This window comes from Mesoplodon mirus, assembly GCF_964341445.2.
Source record: "Mesoplodon mirus genome assembly, chromosome: 6".
Lineage (NCBI taxonomy): Eukaryota > Metazoa > Chordata > Mammalia > Artiodactyla > Ziphiidae > Mesoplodon > Mesoplodon mirus.
This window is the reverse complement of record NC_138982.1, coordinates 135828352-135850996: the sequence shown is the minus strand read 5'-3', so window position 1 is coordinate 135850996 and position 22645 is coordinate 135828352. Positions and strand designations below refer to the sequence as shown.

At 37.5% G+C, this 22645-nt stretch overlaps 1 protein-coding gene across 2 annotated transcripts in view; it reads left to right on the top strand.

The window, feature by feature from the left end:
• Nucleotides 1-22292, top strand: part of CRYZL1 (crystallin zeta like 1) — a 33683-nt gene extending 11391 nt beyond the window's left edge. Inside the window, exons 4-13 of one of the 2 annotated variants that reach the window (XM_082624585.1) lie at nt 1443-1515; nt 4576-4620; nt 5859-5927; nt 12923-13056; nt 14118-14229; nt 16088-16186; nt 17580-17701; nt 18597-18702; nt 21049-21094; nt 21620-22292. In XM_082624585.1, the coding sequence (XP_082480711.1) occupies nt 1443-1515; nt 4576-4620; nt 5859-5927; nt 12923-13056; nt 14118-14229; nt 16088-16186; nt 17580-17701; nt 18597-18702; nt 21049-21094; nt 21620-21719 (906 nt within the window). In that variant the 3' untranslated portion in view covers nt 21720-22292. Of the gene's footprint in view, nt 1-1442; nt 1516-4575; nt 4621-5858; nt 5928-12922; nt 13057-14117; nt 14230-16087; nt 16187-17579; nt 17702-18596; nt 18703-21044; nt 21095-21619 lie in introns of both variants that reach the window. The other variant, XM_082624584.1, reaches the window with a different exon arrangement.
• The last annotated feature ends 353 nt before the right edge of the window (nt 22293-22645 follow it).

Here is a 22645-nt window from a genome sequence, read left to right as displayed (position 1 = left end):
AGATGTTCTTTTTAAAACTACAAAGAATCCATTCAAATGCTGGTCTAGGAAATTATCTCCATGTCTAACAGAAAGAAATGGTAAATTACAGTGAAATCAATTTGATTTTACAACAACTATTAATCATAATGATTATGAAAACTATAGGAATGTGAGAAGATGCTTATAGTAAGTGAAGGAGAACAGGGTGCAATTGCCATAACCATGATTTTAGCTCTGCATAAAAAATAAACACTGTAAAACACCGAGTATTTCTGTAAGAATGTTATGTGAACATCTTAGGAAAAGGGTAAAGTTCCACATTGGGAAAGAGACTCTTCTGACAATGAAGTATGTATAGGAGATCAAAGAATTGAAAAATAAGGGAAATATACAAGAAAATTATTTCAGCTTCTTTTTACTTACTGTTCCTAAAATACTAACATATCTACAAATATGTTCAGCATCTCTAGTATTATTATAAAAGTATAGTAACTTTTAGAAAAGTATAAAAGGAGCTTAAACCACAGGCTTATCTGTGTACACTCTGTCACTTTAAAAATCAAATGCTGAATGTGGTCAGAATCTAACAACATACTAATCTCTCAAAAATAAATAATTTGGACTTCCCTGGTAGTCAGTGGTTAAGAATCCTCCCGCCAGTGCAGGGGACACGGGTTCGATCCCTGGTCCGGGAAGATCCCACATGCCGCGGACCAACAAAGCCCGTGTGCCACAACTACTGAGCCTGCGCTCTAAAGCCCGTGAGCCACAACTACTGAGCCTGCCTGCCACAACTACTGAAGCCCATATGCCTAGAGCCCGTGGCTCCGCAACAAGAGAAGCCATCGCAATGAGAAGCCCATGCACCGCAATGAAGAGTAGCCCCCACTCGCCACAACTAGAGAAAGGCTGCGCACAGCAACAAAGACCCAGTGCAGCCAAAACTAAATAAATTAAATAAACAAATGAAAAATAAATAAACAAATAAATAATTTATCCTTTAAAAGAAGAAACTCCAGCCTGAGATTATGTGGCAGTTTCCCTGTGTATATCCATCACTACTTCTCACCTACTCCCTAACCCAACGCTTGTGAGAAACACTCAAACCCACCCCACCCAAATGAGGTGACTGGTACAAAGTGTTTAGCCAACTGAGAATTGTTCTGGCTATAATTTCCCTTCATATTTGGTAGAATAAAGATGTTAAAGTATGTTGATGGTGATTTCAATGGTAATACTCATACCTAAGCCCTACATGTCCACTAACTCCTCAGCAAACTTTGTTTCCTACTCTATAGAGGAACCTGTTTTGTGAAGTTACTTGCTTTTTGTCTTGACGCCAAAAAATGGAGTCATATTTGCTTTTTATGTGGTTTGGTTTTTGCTCTTGCTTTCCTCATGTATGAAAAGAGGTTCGGATTTATTCTTGACAATAAATTCAAGCCTTTGTCATTATGTAGCTTCTAGAAGAAATGAAGATGGAGAAGGATTTCTTTCCCGTTGGGAGAGAAGTTGCTGGAATTGTGTTAGATGGTAAGTTTACAGATATAAGTATCTGTATTCCTTTTCTAAGGTAAAAGAAATTAAATGGTAGCTAATTGGTTTACTGACACATAAAATTATACACACTTCTTCAAATACAAAAGTTAATTATGCAGAAGTGTTTTCCCTTTTTTTATTTTTTTATTTTTTTTTCCTTTTTTTAATTAAAAAGAAAACTAGAACGATATTGGTATTTTATAATTGAAGAGCTTATTACAGTTTAGTAAATATTTAGAGATTATGTATTTAAATCCATGAGTAATCACATTGAATAGAATGACCAGTATTGTCCTTTTTATGGTATTTGCAGACCAGCATAAATTACTTGTGTAAGTTGGCTTTGGGCCAAAATTTATATAATGGTCAGTAGCTACATTCACATTAAATTTTTAAAGTATGCCTAAAATGGAGTATTTAAAAGGTAAACAGTTTGCTCATCTGAAATTGGTTCTGGGGAGAAATAACCAGTAACGTTTTATGATTGCCTTAAATAAAGAAAAATTTTAGTAAATAATGGTCTTAACATGCAGAACAGTAAGCCTAAGTACTTGAAATAATTTGTTTCTGAATAAACATAGTGTTCATATTTTCTGCTCATAGTTCATGATCAATCAGTTTATGGTTGCTCTTCTTGCATGTGTGAGTGGATGAATGAGCATTATCATGTGGGTTAGACTATTTGAATTTCACCTGTAAATTTAATCTATAATGCATCTGATACTCTTAATGTAATCTTCTAACATAACTAAATCATAATTTTATTCCCTCTCCTTTCTTCTGCTTGGATTGTACGAAAATAAAAATAAGAATTATAATAGCCAGAAGATGATCAATCAATTATTCATTCATTCATTTATTTATTCATCATTTAATGAGCACTTGCAAAGTGCTTGGAATGTGAAGATAAATAAGACAGTCGCTGCCCTCCAAGAGTTCACAATCTAGGGGAGAGGCAGACAAACACGTATAGGCAGATTCATTCTGAAAGCTCCAAGGAGAGGTGCCCAACCAGCCAGCAGAAACAGGAAGGGCTTCTTGGAGTAAGTTAGCCAGACAGTAAGGGGTGGGCAGGAGGAGAATTCTTCTCCAAGAATCACGCTCAGCAGAGAAGATAGCATGAGCAAAGACGCGGAAGCAGGTAATAACGTGATGTATGTAAGAATTATGGAGTTCGGTGTTACTAGAGCAAAATTAAGTTCTGAGCATGAGTCATAGGCAAGGTACTTGGCAGAAAAAAACCACTGTGTCAAGAAAATTCTTCTTCAGAGATCACAGAATAAAAGATATTGAACAGAATCTTTTCATGATGATAGGAACACTGATTCCTTCCCCCCCCCCAAAAAAATGAGACAAGAGGGTAGGCAAGGGCCAGACTCATGACGAGCCTCCTATCTCAGATTGGGTTGTAGAGAGAGTATTAGAGTGGCCATAAGAAGGGTGGATTTGAAGCAAACCAGGCTGTAGGCAAGAGGACTGTTTGGGTAGTAGACCAACAGGCAAGAAACGGCATGGGGCTTCCCTGGTGGTGCAGTGGTTAAGAATCCACGTGCCAGTGCAGAGGACACAGGTTCGAGCCCTGGTCCGGGAAGATGCCACATGTCACGGAGCAACTAAGCCCGTGAGCCACAGCTAATGAACCTGCGCTCTAGAACCCGCATGCCACAACTACTGAGCCCACATGCCACAAATACTGAAGCCCACGCACCTAGAGCCCGTGCTCCACAACAAGAGAAGCCATTGCAATGAGAAGTCCGCGCACCGCAACGAATAGTGGCCCCCACTCGCCACAACTAGAGAAAGCCCGCGTACAGCAACGAAGACCCAGTGCAGCCAAAAATAAATTAATTAATTAAAAACAAAAAATGACAAAGTCCATAACCTAGACAGTGGCGGCAGAGGTAGTGAATGTATTCAAGATATAGTAAAGCCAGCAGAGCTTAATAATTAACTGGAACAGGGAAATTAAAAACAGGTAAAAGCAGGAAATGATTTATAAGATTCTGGTTACATTCAAAAGTTGTCAGCTTATAGGTTGTGTTTGAAACTATAGAAGGGTGATGAGTTCATCCAGGGAGAGTTGAAATGAAGGAGACACAGCATGGAACACTTGGCAATGCCACTGTTTGAAGGACAATTAAGAGGAGTACAAAGGAAGCCAAAAAAAAAGGATCAGGGTGATTTCAGGTAGATAAGAATCCTCAGCAGGAGGGAAAAAGAAAAGTACAGAAGCCAAAAATATTGGGGGATAATGGCACAGAAGAGATCCAAAGAAGCAGCAAACTGGGGCCCTTTTGCAGACAGAGCCAGCCTGAGGCGCCACTTCCAGATTTCAGGATCTACCTTACTTCACTGCTGCACCTCAGTTTCCTTGTCTGTTAAATAGGAGTAATAATAGGTCCTTAATGGGTATGCCATGAAGATTAAATGTGATAACACGGTAAAATGCTGGGCACAAGTAGGCATTCGTGGAGGTTTGGGTTTTTTCCTCCCATTTCCTTTTGTAACTATTTGAAATATTCTAAAGAATTGACTGATGGTGTAGGACTTTACACACAAAGAGAAAATGTAACTATCACTTCTGTATAGTCCCCAAAATTTCTTGGCACCATTCTGAACTTATTTCCATAATCCCAAATCAAAGTAGTTTATATGTGACTCTAACCAGAATTCCCATTGTGCGTCAGAGATTTTACAACTCAAACAATGACAGATTGGACGAGCCTCAGGAGGGGTGGAACCCAGTGTATCCAATGTCATCATCTTAAGAGCTGTGGAGTGGATTATTTTCCTTTATTCCTTCATCCTTAGCTGAACAGAGAGACATCCTGCTCCACGGTGTCAACAACCACATGGCCCAGCTTTGTAGAGAATCCAGATATGAGATGTTCTTTCCTACTGTCCTTACAGACTATCAAAATGTCCTAGAAGTTCTTGACTTTTTCTCTGAGTTAGTGACTTTTTATTAATCCATGGCTTTTAAAATTTATTTTAGTTGTTCAGTTATATTTAATAACCTCAAAATAATGATTATTAATTTTCTCCACTCTTCAGTTGGAAGCAAGGTATCATTCTTTCAACCAGGTGATGAAGTAGCTGGTAAGTTATAGGTCCTAGTCCTATTTCAAGTCCTCTGTCTTACTGTTGTTTCTTTTTCTTTTTTTCTATACAATTGCTGATGCTTAGTGTGACCTTGCTTCATATACAAGTACTTACCTAAGTTTTGGAATTTACTCTCAAATATCCATTGATGAAGAGAATTGGGAGTTTGATCACAATAGTAGAACATTTAAAACTTTTCAATATTTGTCTGTAGATATGATAGAAAGATGACCATAGTTGTTACTGTCCTTGGTGCAGCCCTTCACTGACAGGACCCCGGTCTATAGTTAGACTGCAGACTCCAGAGAAAAGAAAAGTCACAGTCCATCTGCTTGAAGACTACTGACTGACTTGGCTATATAGACGCTCTTCTCTCCACATCCGACTTGAATTGTATAGAGCTGCTCCCTTACTACCCTCGTAAAACTAAAAATTTACTGGAGACATTTAATTTATTGGTTTTCTTTTTTAATCCATAGTTAATACCATTTTGCAAAAATATATATTTATACTTGTGTCCTAGACATTCACACAAACAAATATAAAGTATGCATTCAGTAGTAGTCTTTGAAATTGCCATTTCTCTGTAGAAAATATTCATAGGAAAATATTCATGTAGACTTAGAAAATGTGTAGCTTTACAACATGCTTGAAGCTGTTAAGAATAAATTTATAGGAAAGTTTTCATCAGCTTTTAACACAATTGCCTTTGACTTGGGTATTTTCTTTGAGAATTTATTATTTCTATCTTATCTTTATTATCTGCCCAAGAAGTCAGTGACACTGTATTATTCAAGACCCTTTTTGTAAGAGACAAAAAATAAAATCAGATTAGCTCAGGGGAAAATGGGATTTTATTGGAAGCATACCTCACTATCCTATAGAACCAAACTCTGGGAAGGGAGCCGTGAATCAGGGACAAGTTTAATGAGGAGCACAGATGCCCCAGGACTCTGACTTTGTTCTGTACATCAGCCATCATCTTTATCATCACTCAGAGGTGAAAGAAGAGGAAGAAAAAGAAAGAGGTAGTACAGGTATTATAGTGTTCATATCAGAAAGTAAACTATCTACTTCCCTTCCTTATTTCTGAAATCTCTCCCTTCTCCACACTAGTACTGGAACCTTCCTCAAAATTCCACTGAGGGAAATTTAGACTAATACTTACTGGCATCTCATTAGGAATGAATTCATTTTTGGATTGTGTCCCTTAAGTTTCTCGTTTTAATTTTCAGGAATTTTACCCCTGGATTCTGAAGACCCTGGACTTTGTGAAGCTGTTCGAGTACATGAGCATTACTTGGGTATGTGGTAGTCCAGTGTTTTGGAACTCACGTAAGCCTTATTTCACAGATGTGTGTGGTTTTTAGTAACAGTATGATTTATTTCCATCTGCTGTGAGTGTACCTAGGAATAACTATCGGGTGGTCATATGACTACTTCTAGCTTATATTTTGTATCCATAAAATTCATTTTCAAGCTAAGCAGTATTTAGACCTTTAAGTTTCCCTTACACTGCTCATGGTAAGAGGTTTGAAAAGCCATTTCTCCCTTGGCTCTGAAATTATATCACTAATCAGAATTTTTTACTTCTTATTCTTGGTTATTAATTGAAATTTTTAAATGTATAAAATCTAGACAATACATGTAGAGTCTTGAGTCAGGAAAGACTCAAAAACACTTATTCTTGTTTCTGTTGCTAATATCTTTTGACCAGTATTCAATGTAACTTAAATGTTAATTTAAAAATTTTCTTACAGTAATTTACTTCTTAACTATTTAAATTTAAATGAATAAATGTATAAACACAGACAGTCTTCATGAAACCATAGTGAAAAGATGCTGCATCTCCTTAGTAATCAGGGGAAAGCAAATTAAAACCACTTAGAGATACCATTATGCTTCCATGAGACTGACAGTTATAAAGTTCGACCATACCAAGTGTTGGCAAGGATGTGGAGCAGTAGAACCTTTTATGCACAAATTAGTACAAATGCATTAGAAAATAACTTAGCATGATCTGATAAAGGTAATGATGTATTAACACCTCAGACCTAGTAATTCCACTGGTATTTTCATACACCAGAGAAGCTTGATGTGTACCAGTAGCACATGCACAAGAGTTCCTAGTAGCATGGTTTGTAATTGTGGAATAAAAAGAGAAACAGCCCAAATGTTCTTCATGGGAAAATGGGTAACTAAAGATATTTCTAATTAACTCATCAGTGAAAGTGAATAAAGAACAGTCAAACATCAAGATGGATGAGCCTCACAAACTGTGCTGAGTGAAAAAAGCACGAACAGTGTGATACCATTTTATTTCTATGAAGTTCAAAAACATACAAAGTTTAATTAAGCATGTGTTATTTAAGGATATAAGGAGCAGGTAGGGATGAAAAGTCATGTGGAAGTTACCTGTGTGGGCAAGGCAAGAGGATGTGATCAGAGTAGATCCACGGGACTACAGTGGTACTGCCAGTCGGCTATTCCTTATGCTGGGATTCATGTTGTTCTTCATATCTTATCTATAGATTATCATACATTCTTTTGTGTTCTTGAACTATTTTATTAAAATTTTTCCTAAGTTCTTTCTTGAATGATATAAATGCTAATCAGACCATATGGGCCAATTTGGATTTGGGACTATTAAAAATAGTAAATTTGTACATTTGAGTCTATATAGTAACTTGAACTAGGCTAGGAAATCTTGGGCATTTCATTTTTGAAATTGTTAAGTAATTTATATTTAGATTAATGACATTTACTATGTCAAAAATTTCCAAGTAATACCATCTTATTTTATTAAAACTTAATTTTTTAATTAAATTTTATTCTTTCATTCATTTATTTATTTGTTTATTGGATGCGTTGGGTCTTCATTGCTGCACACAGGCTTTCTCTAGTTGGGGCGAACGGAGGCTACTCTTTGTTTCGGTGCGCAGGCTTCTCATTGCGATGGCTTCTCCTGTTGTGGAGCACGGGCTCTAGGCACACAGGCTTCAGTAGTTGTGGTGCGCAGGCTCAGTAGTTGTGGCTCGCAGGCTCTAGAGCGCAGGCTCAGCAGTTGTGGTGCACGGGCTTAGTTGCTGTGTGGCATGTGGGATCTTCCCGGACCAGGGCTCGAACCCGTGTCCCCTGCATTGGCAGGCGGATTCCTAACCACTTTGCCACCAGGGAAGTCCCTTAAGAATTAACTTTAAAAGACAGTTTTCCAGAAATATGAGGCTTGTGCTTATTTATGTATATATTAAGCCTACATTTGGAGCCAACTGTGTGTCTTCCTTTGAAAGATAAAGCTCACTTCCAAATACCATGCAGTGAAAGTCACTGATCCATGACTATTTTGATATAATGCAGTTTGAAAATTGAGGACGGCTGCTGTCTCTTTTATGGGAAACTCTACTATTTTTAATCCCAGAATTTCCTTGGGCCCTTTTTTTCTTAATTTATTTATTTATTTGTTTGTTTATTTATTTATGGCTGCATCAGGTCTTAGTTGTGGCTCATGGGATCTTTTGTTGCATTGTGCGGACTCCTCTCTAGTTGTGGCATGTGGGCTTCTCTCTAGTTGTGGCATGTGGGCTTCTCTCTAGTTGTGGCATGTGGGCTCAGCTGTTGTGGCGTTCGGGCTTAGTTGCCCTGCGGCATGTGGGATCTTAGTTCCCCGACCAGGGATTGAACCTGAGTCCCCTGCATTGGAAGGCAGATTCTTAACCAGTGGACCACCAGGGAAGTCCCCCTTGGGCCCTTATTGTCCCTGTTCTTTTGAGAACCTTGTAAATATGGAGTCAACTAAAACCTTTAGTATGGATTCCTAGGCTTGAATTTAGACAAAGTAAACTAAATTAAATTGTTATAGAAAGTTAACTGTTGAAAAAAAAAACCGAGAATAAAAAAGATCCATTTCTTTAAGCATTGCTGAACACTGGAGGATTATAAGATGGACCAGAAGAAGAACAGCAAACTGGAACATCAAAATTTTCTAGCTATAAAGCTTAATCTAAGACAAGAGAACCACACAAGTGACCTTTTATTTTCCTACAAATCAGGAGGATTATAGTCCCAAGATCCACCAACATATACAGAGAAAGCAATTCTATTGATAGCTATTCCTTGAGAAGGGAAACACAACAAAATGTTTCTTTAAAAGAAGTACTTTAAGAATGACCACTAACACCTGAAACATTGTAAGTCAACTGTACTTCAAATTAAGAAAAAGAGGGCTTCCCTGGTGGCGCAGTGGTTGAGAGTCCGCCTGCCGATGCAGGGGATACGGGTTCGTGCCCCGGTCTGGGAGGATCCCATATGTCGCGGAGCGGCTGGGCCCGTGAGCCACGGCCGCTGGGCCTGCGCATCCGGAGCCTGTGCTCCGCAACGGGAGAGGCCACAACAGTGAGAGGCCCGCATACCGCAAAAAGAATAGAAAAAAAAAATAATAATAAAAGAAAAAGAAGAATGACTGCTAACTGCGTGACCTTTAGGCAAGCCCCGGGTGCATTTACTTTGTCTATAAACAAGGATGCCAAACTAGATAACCTCTAATCTCTGCTGTAGCTCTAACCATTCTATGAAAGAGAAAATAATTTCAGTATGTTCCCTGAAGATTTGCAGGGAGAAATAATTTAGTTCACCATGACTCTATTTTAGTTCCTATTAATTATTTGATGATTTTTTAAAATAAAAGCTCACAACTCAGTCACCTTCTAGTAAGTCAGTTCTTTTACCAAACCAAAGAACCAGGCTCCAAACAACTCCCAAAGATGTCTTATTAATCTTGTTTCAGAATATTGAGGACAAAGGTAAAAAGTTGAGTAATTCTTCCAGCTCTTTTGTGCTTTCAGTTCTCAAGCCATTCTGATTTTATTTTTCATACAAACAGCTCATGCAGCTCAATGTCAAAAAAACAACCCAATCAAAAAATGGGCAGAAGATCTAAATAGACATTTCTCCAAACAAGACATACAGATAGCCAAAAAGCACATGAAAATATGTTCAACATGGCTAACTACTAGAGAAATGCAAATCAAAACTACAATGAGGTATCACCTCACACCGGTCAGAATGGCCATCATCAGAAAGTCTACAAACAATAAATGCTGAAGAGGGTGTGGAGAAAAGGGAATCCTCCTACACTGTTGGTGGGAATGTAAATTGATACAACCAGTATGGAGAACAATATGGAGGTTCCTTAAAAACTAAAAATAGAAATACCATATGATCTAGCAATCCCACTCCTAGGCATAATCTGGAGAAAACAATAATTCAAAAAGATACATGCACCCCAATGTTCACTGAAGCACTATTTACAATAGCCAAGACATGAGAGCAACCTAAATGTCCATCGACAGAGGAATGGATAAAGAAGGTGTGATACATATATAGTGGAATATTACTCAGCCATAAAAAAGAAGGAAATAATGCCATTTGCAGCAAGATGGATGGACCTAGAGATAATCATACTAAGTGAAGTCAGACAGAGAAAGACAAATATCATATGTCACTTATATGTGGAATCTAAAAAAATGATACAAATGAGCTTATTTACAAAACAGAAACAGACTCACAGGCTTAGAAAACAAACTTATGGTTACCAGAGAGGAAAGTTGGGGGGGAGATAAACTGGGAGTTTCGGATTAACATATACACACTACTGTTGATACATATAAAGTAAATGATCAACGGAGACCTACTGTATAGCACAGGGAACTCTACTCAGTATTCTGTGGTGACCTATATGGGAAAAGAATTTGAAAAAGAATGGATATATGTATATGTATAACTGGATCACTTTGCTGTACACCTGAAACAAGCACAATGTTGTGAGTAAACTATACTCCAATATAAAATAAAAGTTAAATTTTTTAAAAATTGGCACACATTTCAGCATTATTCCTTTGGACCTGAGGTAGAAAGAATTGAAATTGTAATTCTTGGGCTCTGACATACTGTTATTATTGATCCATACATGGCTCTCTTCTATTTATTTTCTTAGTTTTTATAACATAATAAACACTTGTGTACCACCTAACACAAAAGCAAGGATCTCAACATTAAACCATGTCCAACCATGTAATTTTAAAGTCTCTGCAATCTTAAATGTAGTTTTATTACTATTAGAATTTTTTAAGCACTGAATTTTTGATTTCCTAATGAAAATATAGGTAGTCCCAATTCTTATGATGAAAGATGTTCCCAAAAAATTCCATATAAATAAATTTTACATAGATTGAATATGCACTGTTAGAGTAGATGGGCTTTAAAGTCGGACTTTGAAACTTGTGGCCTCAGACAAATTAATTACCCTGAACCCCATTTCATAATCAGTAAAAGTGGGAGAATAGCTATCTTGAGTTTGGTAAGGAATAAAGTACTCTGTGAGATATCCCCTGTTTTACTCTTTTAATGCCTTGCTTGTCTGTCTGAACATTTTCATCATGTGCTTGGATGCTTTGCTTCCCCACTAGATGGCACTAATTAGTTGGTAAATTCAATGCTTACTGGCCATGCTAACCCATCTGAATCTATTGATGTAAGAGGAAAAATAGTCCTGGTAAAGACTACGGAAAGTATTATAAACTTGATTGTAGGTAAAATGAGAAAGTATTGCCTATACTGTGAAAAAAACCACATTCAGTGTACAACATAAAAACAATAAAAATTAAATAAACATATTAAAGAGCAGCTTAATGGTCAGAAAATATAAAGCTCATATGGCTTAAATTACAGTGTATTAGGAGTTTGCATTTTGTTCCAAGTGCAGTAGAAAAGCCCTTGATGAATTTTAAACAAAGAAGTGTAAGGATGTCATGTATGTTTTTAAAAGATCATTCTGACACACTTCTGTTTTTCAAAGACACCACTAAAGAGATTGAAAAGAGAAGCCATACAGTTGAAAATAATTATAACACATAAACAAGCAAATGACTCATCTAGAATATATTAAGAATTTTTACAAATCAATAAGAAAAAGTCAACAACAATAGGAAAATTGATAGAACACTTGAACAGTCACTTCACAAAGGGAATTCCATATGGCCAACAAACACAGAAAGGTACTCAACTTCATTAGTAGTCAGGGGAAAGCAAATTATCAATAAAATCACCGTAAGAAACCATTACACATCCATATGATGGGCAAAAATGTGTAATGCCAGGGTTGACAAGGATGTTCACAACAGCAGCTGTGGGAGAGTAAGTTCATACAGCCACTTTGGAAATATAAAGTCGAAGGTAACATATCCTGGAGCTGGGATTTCCATTCCTCAGTAAATATCCTGGAGAAAACCTGTGTACCAGTGTAAGAGTAACTTTTATCCAAGAGCATTCTTAGTTAAGAATGCTTAACTACCAAAAATGGGAAAAAACACAAACGTTCCTTGAGAGTGGATAACCAATCCATTCTATGAAATTAGATGTTGCCATAAGACATCAAAAATGGAAGCACTGGGCTTCCCTGGCGGCGCAGTGGTTGAGAGTCCGCCTGCCAATGCAGGGGACACGGGTTCGTGCCCCGGTTCGGGAAGATCCCACATGCCGCGGAGCGGCTGGGCCCGTGAGCCATGGCCGCTGAGCCTGCGCGTCCGGAGCCTGTGCTCCTCAACGGGAGAGGCCACAGCAGTGAGAGGCCCGCGTACTGCAAAAAAAAAAAAAAAAAAAAAAAAAAAACAATAACAATGGAAGCACTATACTATAGCCACATGTAACAAGAAAGGATGTGTCTTAAAAAACGATGTTCAGCAAACAAAGATAGAAAAAACGTGTATGGTACAATTGCATTTAGATACATTTCAGAAACAGGCAAAATAAAATTATATTGTTTAGGAATGGATACTTGAGTTATTAAACTATGAAGGTGAATAAGAAAATACATTAGAATGGTGGTGACCTCTGATGTCACTTATATCTCAATTTTTTAAAAAACGTCTCTGGCCGGAGAGGTGAGGCTGTTGGCGTGAGGGCTGTGTTCTCTCTCTCAGCCAGGATGGTGGTTACTTGCTTTATATTTATTCATCCAGCTGTACATTATTTCGTGTACTTTTATGCATACGTTTTACTTTAACAATAAAACGTTTAAAAAATATACACACACACACACACACACACACACACACACACTCCTATGCTGAAAGTGGAGTATGCGTGGGTAAGAATGGAAGCAGAGAAACTAATGTAGGTGAGAGATACTAGAAGTAGGCTTGGACCAGGACCATGGTGGGAGCAGAGATGGAGGGAAACAGATCCAGGAAGCAGGTCTAACGGGACTTGCTAACAGACTGTTTCCTCTTTTTCTTTGTGATAGTTCACAAACCAGAAAAAGTTACGTGGACAGAAGCCGCTGGAACCATTCGGGATGGAGTACGAGCCTATACAGCTCTGCATTATCTTTCTCATCTCTCTCCTGGAAAGTCAGTGCTGATAATGGACGGAGCAAGTGTACGTGCTAATGGTTTTGTTAAGAAACAGACCAAAATACAAATAAACTTAGGGAATTGAGAAATGGGCCATCCATTTGCTAATATAATTTGTTGCCAGTTAGCTTATTCACTGATACATTTACCAAACTCCCATTTTCGAAAATAAGCAGCTTTTTATCAAGGAGATAAAAGTTAGCATTACTGTGTTTAGTTTCTTAGTACTTTGAATCTGCTAGTACTTTAAAAAAGCAGACAAGCCATTTTTATTCATGTCTGTTACACAAAGCCTGAAATAGCTCATAGTCTTTGAAGCCAGACCCCAGGACTCCCTGCCAATTTTGTATCATATCCCTCATACTTACACTTATGTGATTAAGGTGTTGCATTTATAGACAGATCACACAAGATAAAAACTGTGCTAATTTAAACATTACATACATCTTCAAAATATAGTTCAAGATACTAAAAGAGATTACATAAGATATAATTATAATCTAAACAGGTCACAAAACTTGGGGTGGTTTTATAGTTTTATTTTCTAACTGGCTGTTGATGAAAATGCTTTTTCCCCTGCTTTTCATTGAAAAAAAGGCATAACTGTCTTCAGCATTGGCTTCATCCTTATGTCCTACATCAGGATAGTAGTGTTTCCCTGAACTTATTCCACAGGTCGGCAAAAGGATGGAACTTTTGAAGCTGAGGTTGCTGGACTTGCATATGTATTGATATTATATAATTAGCTTAGTACATTATGCTGGCAAGGCCCTTAATGGCCCACTTTTCTCATTCCAAGGCCATGTTCTGAATTCGGCCTCTGTCCTTGAAATTGTGTGCTGCTTGCAGTCAGACTGGCTGAGAGCCTGTGGCACACGTAGCTTTTCCACCACCCCTCTTGAGGAAGAGTGTGTCAAATGTTTCCACTTCTAAACTTATCCATATTGTTTTCTTTTTCTATTAGACAACATTTTAAAATATACTGAAGTAGCACTAAACTATTACAGTTTATTAAACCTATAAAATGAATTAGATACGGCCTCTGCCCTATATCTATAACACCGCCGTGTATTTGTTTCCACACAGGCACTTGGAACAATAGCCATTCAGTTAGCACACCATAGAGGAGCCAAAGTGATTTCAACAGCGTGCAGCCTTGAAGACAAGCAGTGTCTTGAAAGATGTAGGCCTTCTGTAGGTGGGTAATAGTACTCAACACAGACTTTAAAACATAAAATTTTGAAGAGATATCACCTTAAAAACTGCACTTGTAAAACAAACTGCAAAATGCCAAATGCATGTCATTTAAAAAATGCACTTAGTATCTGTGCTAAGTCCAAGTTTACATAAGTTATAGTTTAAATTTTAATGATTTGTTTCTTAAACCTACATTTTTCAGTGTTTTTTCTTCTTTGCCTCATTGTTACCAACTCACCCAAGTTTGAATTAGGTGAACTTTGACACAGTTGAGAAACACCTGATGCCTTTTTGGTTTTAGTCAATAAATCAATATATTTTTGCATCACTTTTTATGTTTCTCAGCCTCTTTTACCCAGTGATATACCTCTAAAGTTGTCTGTTTCCTGTGATACACTAGGAAGGGAGATGAGCCATTTACACAGAAACCCAGGTCAGGTATAGTTTAGGATAAATAGGACATGGTCAAGGCTGGGGAGCCCTTGAAAAGATTGAACGTATACGAATAGCGATGAATGTGGAAAGGAGAAAGAAAATAGAGATTGAAAAAATGAAAAAGAAGAGAAGAAAGATAGGAATGGAATTTTACAGACTGGAGTTAACTGAATTAATGTTGGAGTTTAACAGATGAAGAGAAAAGAAGATGAGCAGAGTGTAAGTGAAGGAAGGAAAGTAAGGTTCATTGAGTGTTAATATGGATGATAGTTCCTTAAATCCTCAACAACCCTGTGTCAGCTAACTGGGAAACAGCATCTCAGAATTTAGCTTGTCCAACGATGTACCACTAGATGTACCACTAGGCCCGGAATGGAATTCGAACCCAAGCCTGCCTAATAGTAAAGCCTGAGTTATTTCCATAGTTATGTTATGCTTCTGGCAGAGATAACCAAGAAATGGAAGGAAGGTTAAAACGGGCTGGAGAAAGGAGGAAAATAAGAAAAAAAGGAAGAAGAGAGATTGCAAATGGAAGGGGTGGGTAGCATGAATAGTGTTGTTGAAGAGAGCGGTTTCCCCTTGGCTAACCCCTGCCCTTCTTAGGTGCTTCAGCCCCCTTTCCCTCGAGTCCCCCCACCCTCACCTCCATCCCCCGAGACTTCAGTCACTACTGGACTACACCTCCAATCTGAGAATCTCTGAGAGGAATTCTCTTTACTGAGAAGGTGTTAAAAGATACAAAAATGAAATAGAAACGTGTCTTCCTTTGCCAATTCAAATTGAGATTTTTTTTTAGTTCTCTCACTGGCTTGTTCTATTAATACATTAAAGCAACCAGTTAAAATTAGTTTAATTTTTACTAACCCTGCTTAAAATAATCCTGGGTTTTTTTTCACCTTCGGGATTTTTTTTGGTTTTGGAGGGCGAAGTCGGGAGATGCGGGTGTGGGCTGGGATTTCTATGACTGAGAAAGGTTAAAACGGCCTCTAACAGAGAAGTACCAAATCAGATAAATATATCTTTGTACTTTTTAGCTCTAAGCTCTATTAAATCTGAACATACTTAAGAACTTGCTTAATCTTTCAGTCCACATCTTCATATATATGTACCTCTGTGGTTTAGAGATTCTCAGTTCTGGCAAAATATCCTTTAGCTGTAAAGAACAGTCCTCTATGTCAACAGACCAACGTTGGGACACATTATCCACAAAATGCTCATATTTTTATTTTATTGAATATACCAGTTCCTTCATTTAAATTGATCCTTGGCAATACTGGTTAGATGAGAAAAAGTATAATTTGATTCGGTAATTGCTTCAACCATTTAATTCATTTCAGAGAAGAAATATTTATTTGCTTTTCTTTCTCTTCTTCTCTGAGTTGTGTTGATCACATACAGATTGCCTGACTTCCTGTCCTTTACAGCCCGAGTGATCGATGTGTCCAATGGGAAAGCCCAGGTTGCTGAAAGCTGTTTAGAAGAAACAGGTGGCCTTGGAGTAGATATTGTCCTAGATGCTGGAGGTGGGTACTTTACTAAATCAGTAGTCTCTGTAGTTTTTTTATTGTGATGGGTGAATTCCTGGGAAAAAAGTACATAACCAGGAAATAATTATTTATATATTATTAAATTGATGTTTAGGGTTTTTTTATTTTTGAACTTTTCTATTTAAATTGGCACTTCTTCATTTTATTCCCATTGTAAGCACTGTCTGGAAGAGAGAACATGCTTGCCTTTTAAAGTGTAGGCATTGGACTTCAAGTATCTCTACAAGAAATCTGCAGACATGATCTCCTCAGTGGTTCCTAGATTAGTTCAGGTCTCAGCCAGTTGCTTAATTAGTCAGTTCTGCTATGTATGGCTGCCCTCTATTGGATGGTAGACTTCAGCAGTCCCTGTTTGCAAAGTTTGCACAGAATTTTGTTGCATTTTCACCTTGCTTGAACTTTTGTAGTTTAACCAATATCTACTTAACACCTAATCTTTACACTCTTAGGTAGTGCCATCACACCTAAAGAACAGGTTTCACAAGCCTGCAGAGGGATTCTGTTTATACTTTGTTAGAATTTATCTTCTATCCTAAGAATCGTAATGAATACAGCTATGACCATATGTATTCCTTTTTAGCCAGTATTTTCAAGACTCGAAATTAACTCAGAAAAATCTTTCAGTGGAAGTGAATGTATACTTCATTAACTTTTCCAATGGACATTTCAATAATTATGTCAAAATATGACTGTCTTTTTTTTTGGCTGCATTGGGTCTTTGTTGCTGCACGCAGCTTTTTCTAGTTGCAGCAAGCCGGGGCTGCTCTTGATTGCAGTGCGCGGGCTTCTCTTGTTATGGAGCACGGTCTCTAAGCGCGCGGGCTTCAGTAGTTGTGGCACGCGGGCTCAGTAGTTGTGGCTCGTGGGCTCTAGAGCGCAGGCTCAGTAGTTGTGGCGCACGGGCTTAGTTGCTCCGCGGCATGTGGGATCTTCCCGGAACAGGGCTCAAACCTGTGTCCCCTGAATTGTCAGGTGGATTCTTAACCACTGTGCCACCAGGGAAGTCCCAGTATGACTATCTTGAATCTGAGTTCCTTACTCAGAAGTCAACTTTTCCCAAAGTATTAAGCTATCAATGTTATGATTGAAACTATCAGACTTAGTATGTGCTATGTTATCTTGCCTGATTTTCAAATTAAAATAGACTTTTTATCTTTAGTTATATCACTTATAATTAAATCTAAAGTAAAGTGTATGCCCAGTTTTAATGCAAAAAATACATTTTAAGTGTCTGAATACAAAATGCTTCCTTGTTACTACATTAAAAAGTAAAGAGAACTAGTTTGAAGAATAAATTTTTATCAGATTACTATAAAATACATTTTCTCTCTCTCTCTCCCTCTCTCGCTTTAAACAATTCCTTTGTAAGTGAGATTATATAGTAAAGATGATGAACCAGCTGTAAAATTACAACTACTACCACATAAACATGATATCATCACCCTTCTTGGTGTTGGAGGCCACTGGGTAACGACAGAAGAAAACCTGCAGGTATTATCAGAGACAATAAAACATTACTGATACACCAAAAGGATGCAATTAACAAAGAATAATGCCTAAGTCTTTTAGCAAGGTGTGGCTAAATTTGTATAAATTCTGAATTATATCCTATTTTTAAAGAAATGTAGCTTTTTTTTTTTTTTACTTTTAGCTGTTGGCCAAATGTTTTTAACTTTCAGCTGTTGGCCAAATGTTGAAATATTTAAATGAACTCCTCATTTAAATATGTTAAATGAACTCCTCTGCAGAGGAGTTCATTTAACTTTTATTTAGTGGTTTGGAAGTAGTGACTTATGAATTTTTTAATAGTGTTTCAAATAAGGTTTTTTTCCTTAGTAACAAACATTCTTATTGACATATACTTAACAAAATATTTCTATATAAAATTATGGCAATTTCCTAATTATTCAAATTAGAATTTACTATATGTGTGTGTGTGTGTGTGTGTGTGTGTGTGTGTACACATTGTCTTCCAAAGCTACATTTCTCAACAAAATTCAAGTATCTTTATCATGGTTGATATGCAAATACCATAATTCTCATGTACCAATCTTCACCAATTTTCCAACTTCCTCATGAAGATGACTGGTGAGTAGCAACGAGGAATATCTCTCTCACACACACACACACACACCCGCACACATATACCTGCTACCGCTTCATCACCTCTAGATTGGCCTATTGACCTTGCTGTTTCATCATTTTGGACAATGCATTAGAAAAGAAAACATTATAGTATACATATTATTGTTAAAGTTTGTGTGCTGATTATTTGTGATTTGGGTATTATTTAATTTGTGTGAAAGCTTTTCTGGCTGAATATACCAATCATTCTTCTGCTATTAAACTCACAGTAACTGATCATTCTTTGTGCATTCTATCCAAGTTGGATCCTCCAGATAGCCACTGCCTTTTCCTCAAGGGAGCGACGGTGGCTTTCCTTAATGATGAAGTTTGGAATTTGTCAAATGTACAACAGGGAAAATATCTTTATATCCTTTTTTTCTACTGACTTGAGTTTCTGGCTTGAAATTTACCTTGTATTCTCATCATTAAGTTCTTTAATAATGATAATAATAATTAATAATAATAGCAGCTAACTTTCATTGAACATGCCAAACAATGTTCCCAGTGCTTTACAGGTATTAATTTATTTAAATATTAAAACAGCCGTGTGATAGTTAAGTACTACATTATCCCTATGTCACAGGTAAAGAAACTGAAGGATAGAAAGGTTAGTGCATGCCTAAGGATGTAGCTAGCAAGTGGCGGGACAGGAATCACACCCAGGCAGTCTTGCTCGTTTCTGAATGAGAAACTATAGAATACATGGAAGAGTTTGCTTCGTTTTTAACCTGGCATTATGGAAATTACAGATCACTTTGACAGGCTGCATCTTTACTCCTATGGTGGTGCCACTGCGTTAAACATATCAGAATAGTTATCAAAAAGAGTTTGTGGGGTGTTTTTTTGTTTTTGGGGGGTGTTTTTTGGCTGCGCGGCTTGTGGGATCTTGGTTCCCCGAGCAGGGATTGAACCCGCCTCCCCTGCATTGGAAGGGCAGAGTCTTAACCACTGGACCACCAGGGAAGTCCCTTGTGGGCTGTTTTTAAGAATATCAATACTAGGAAATCTTCATCAAATGAAGATGGGTTTGATTTTTTTTAATGGAAGTGATTCAGTAACAAATCTAGTGAATGAAATCGATCATTCCATTTTGGTAAAAGTAATGAAAAGTTTTCTTGAGAATATGAGAGCAGTTCCAAAAGAAAGGTCCAAACCTCTTTAGAGCAGGGTCAACTTAAGAATAAACGTTTTATTTCTAAGACGCCTGTTTTAAAGGCAGCTGTACTTGGTAAAAACTTTAATATATTGGATAAAACATAAGTTCTCATTACTTAATAGAGTATAATTGTGCGTGAAGAAGGAGACTTGCACAACCGTATGTTTGTCTCACTGAATATCATTCTTTATTTTTATTAAACGTGCATTGTTACATATGTGTGACGTGCACAAAGGCCAGCCTCCTGTAAGAGCAATAGCAGACTTAATACAGAGCTTTCAAATAGCTGAATAATATTTAATTAGTATACTGCATATGTTGAGTTTTAAAGAGTACATTTCAAAACCAGAACGTCCCTTTAATGTAGTGAATGTATGTGTTTAATGTATTTCTGATTAAATATTTTCATATTAAATTTGGAAAATAAACTTAATTTTTAACTTTCTAAAAGAATTCTTTAAATTTCAACTTTAAATAATGACACATTCAATAACATTGTAATTATCAGGAATACCATGGGATGTTAATGACAGAGACCATGTATTAAAAGTAACATAAGGTAGTATGTTTTGAATCTTTCATGTCAGAAGGTAGCCTGGCTGCTATGCCTGCGTTACTTAATAACTTAAATCTCTCAACTGCTCCCCTTTCTCCCCACCATGAGATTTTAACCTATTTGACAAATCCATGGACCATACTGAAACGTGACATGTTCATATGAAATGTTAAATTTTCAAAAATCAGAAATATATGTTTTATATTTATATACTTACACACTGCCAGCAATTTCATTAACACAAGTAGAAAGAGAATTTGTAGTACGTGAAAAGTGAATCGGTATTCTTTAGGTCCTTTTAAAGTAGCTTACGTTCATATTTTCTAATTTACATTTTCTAAAGTCCTGAATCAGACTTCAGTCCTCACTTGTGCGCACCCCCCTCAGTTGCATCACACATGAGCCAGTTGCTGCCTGTGATTTAACATAGCAATCTCCTTCCAACTGTGTGATTATATACCATAAATAATTCTCCTGTACGAGCAGTTATATAGACTCTCAGTTCTAACATTGTAATTGCAAGTAAATGATTAGAGTTTTAAATTTTACCCTGCTTTTTAATTCTCTTAGTGGCATATATTACACACACAGATTATTAACTTTCCTGCATACGTATTTATTAGGTGGTTTAATAAATAAATGTGCACCCAAAGTAAGAGAGATAAGTGCTAAAATTGTTTTTAACTAAAAATAACATAAGTGGCGCTAAAATGAAACCCTGACCCCATTCTGTTACCATCCATTTGGGATAACACTAGTCATTACTTACGACAGGCATTAGGCTTCTTTCATCTCTTGTCCTTAGAAGTTTAGGCTCTATTATGTCACCACCTCTCTCAAATCAGTTCCCCCATTTTCCTGTTTTAGAGGTAAACATGACAGCTTACAGAATTTCTATTAAAAAAAAATAGGTGACCTGCCTAGTATATTCTGCTTATCAAATGGTTTTATTTACTCCTCTCTCCTTTACGTTGCCACCTTAACAGTCTTTGCAGCTACGTATCTTAAAAGATGTGATGGAGAAGTTATCTACTGGTGTTTTTAGGTATGCTAAATGACCAAATCATTGTTCTTGTTTATTTTTCTATTCTCCAGGAGATGAAATGGGCATTCCCATTTTTGTTTCAGCTTTCTCAGTACACCTCTTGCCTCCGTATTTTATTATTTTGCTTAGATAAATAGCTGCTCTTTAGTATTTCTCGAAGTGTATATACACCAGTATGCATTCCCTAAGATAGACGTGGTTCGTTAGTTTTCCTTACTCCATTCCATACTGTACCTCACCCTTTGCTTATCCTCATCACCCCTCCCAAAGCAACTTGAAATAACCTCCAGGCTGACAAGAAGAAAAGTACAATTTTTGTTTTCAGCTGGATCTGTTTATCAAAAAAGAGAGAATGGATAAAATAGGTATTTTTCCCCTTCAAAATTTAACTTTTTAATAGTGGAAATATTAATGGACAAATTTGATTTAAAGTAATAGAGTTGAACTATAGCAACTGTCAACTACCATGCTATGTACTCTACTCATCTTTAACTAGACATTTCTAATCATTTCATTCTTCCTCAGACCTCAGTTGGATGAACCCATTCCACTATACGAGGCAAAAGTTACCATGGAAGTTGTTCAGAAAAATCAAGGAAGAAAGAAGCAAGTTGTTCAATTTTAATTTTGTTCTTTCTCAGACCTCAGTTGGATGAACCTATTCCAGTGTTGAAGCCAGAGTTTCTTTGCACATTGCTCAGAAGGAAGATAAAAGCAAGTTTTTATGTTTTTAAGCAGGTTTTCCTGCTGAGACACGATGCTCAGAGTTATCTGAAGTATTTGAAAAGTATTTGGAAACATCGTACAGACGGGTCAAGACAATTCTAAAATTTAATATCTAAAGGGAATATTCTGAAAGCCTTCTAAATTATTGTTCCTATATGTTTGCCTCTTCTAAAATTCTTTACATGAAGAAGACGGCTTTCAGCAGAAGCCACGCTACTCTGATAAAGCTGTTGGAGTCTTGCTGTGTCAAAATAACATTATTACTTTTGTATCAACTCCATTCTCAACCCCTTCCTTAACATCCTTTGCTGTCGTAATTTAATACTTTGAATATATTTTCAAGTCTCAAAGGATCTAGCCCATTGAAAGCTAAATTTTTTTTCAAATATTCATTCACTCCAGGGTTTCCTGAGGATCGAACGGGAGCATCACGGTAACTCGTCCGTGACCACTGCAGTGTTTGTGTGGAAGGCTGCAGTGGCGATGCTTGGGAAGCGGGGCGGGAGACTGCGCTTGCGTAGCCGGCGTGCTGATTTCCTGCTGGGGCTCTCTGTTTCGGGGGGAGGGGAAGGAGGCCCAGGCCTCCCTCTCCAGCTTTGGACGTCGCTGCCGCGCTCTGGAAGCTTATCGAAGGGGCAGCTCAAGTGTGACGTTTCGTTTTCATCCTGGCGCCGTGCCTGGGGCTCATCACACCCTGCTGCGGATTTGAACAGCGCTCATCTATCCCGGTGCGCAGGACCGCGTGCTTCCCAGCCACCTAGCACCCGGCGACCGGACTACAGCCAAGGACCCAACCAGACCGCCAAGGCGGCGCCCGGCGAGGCG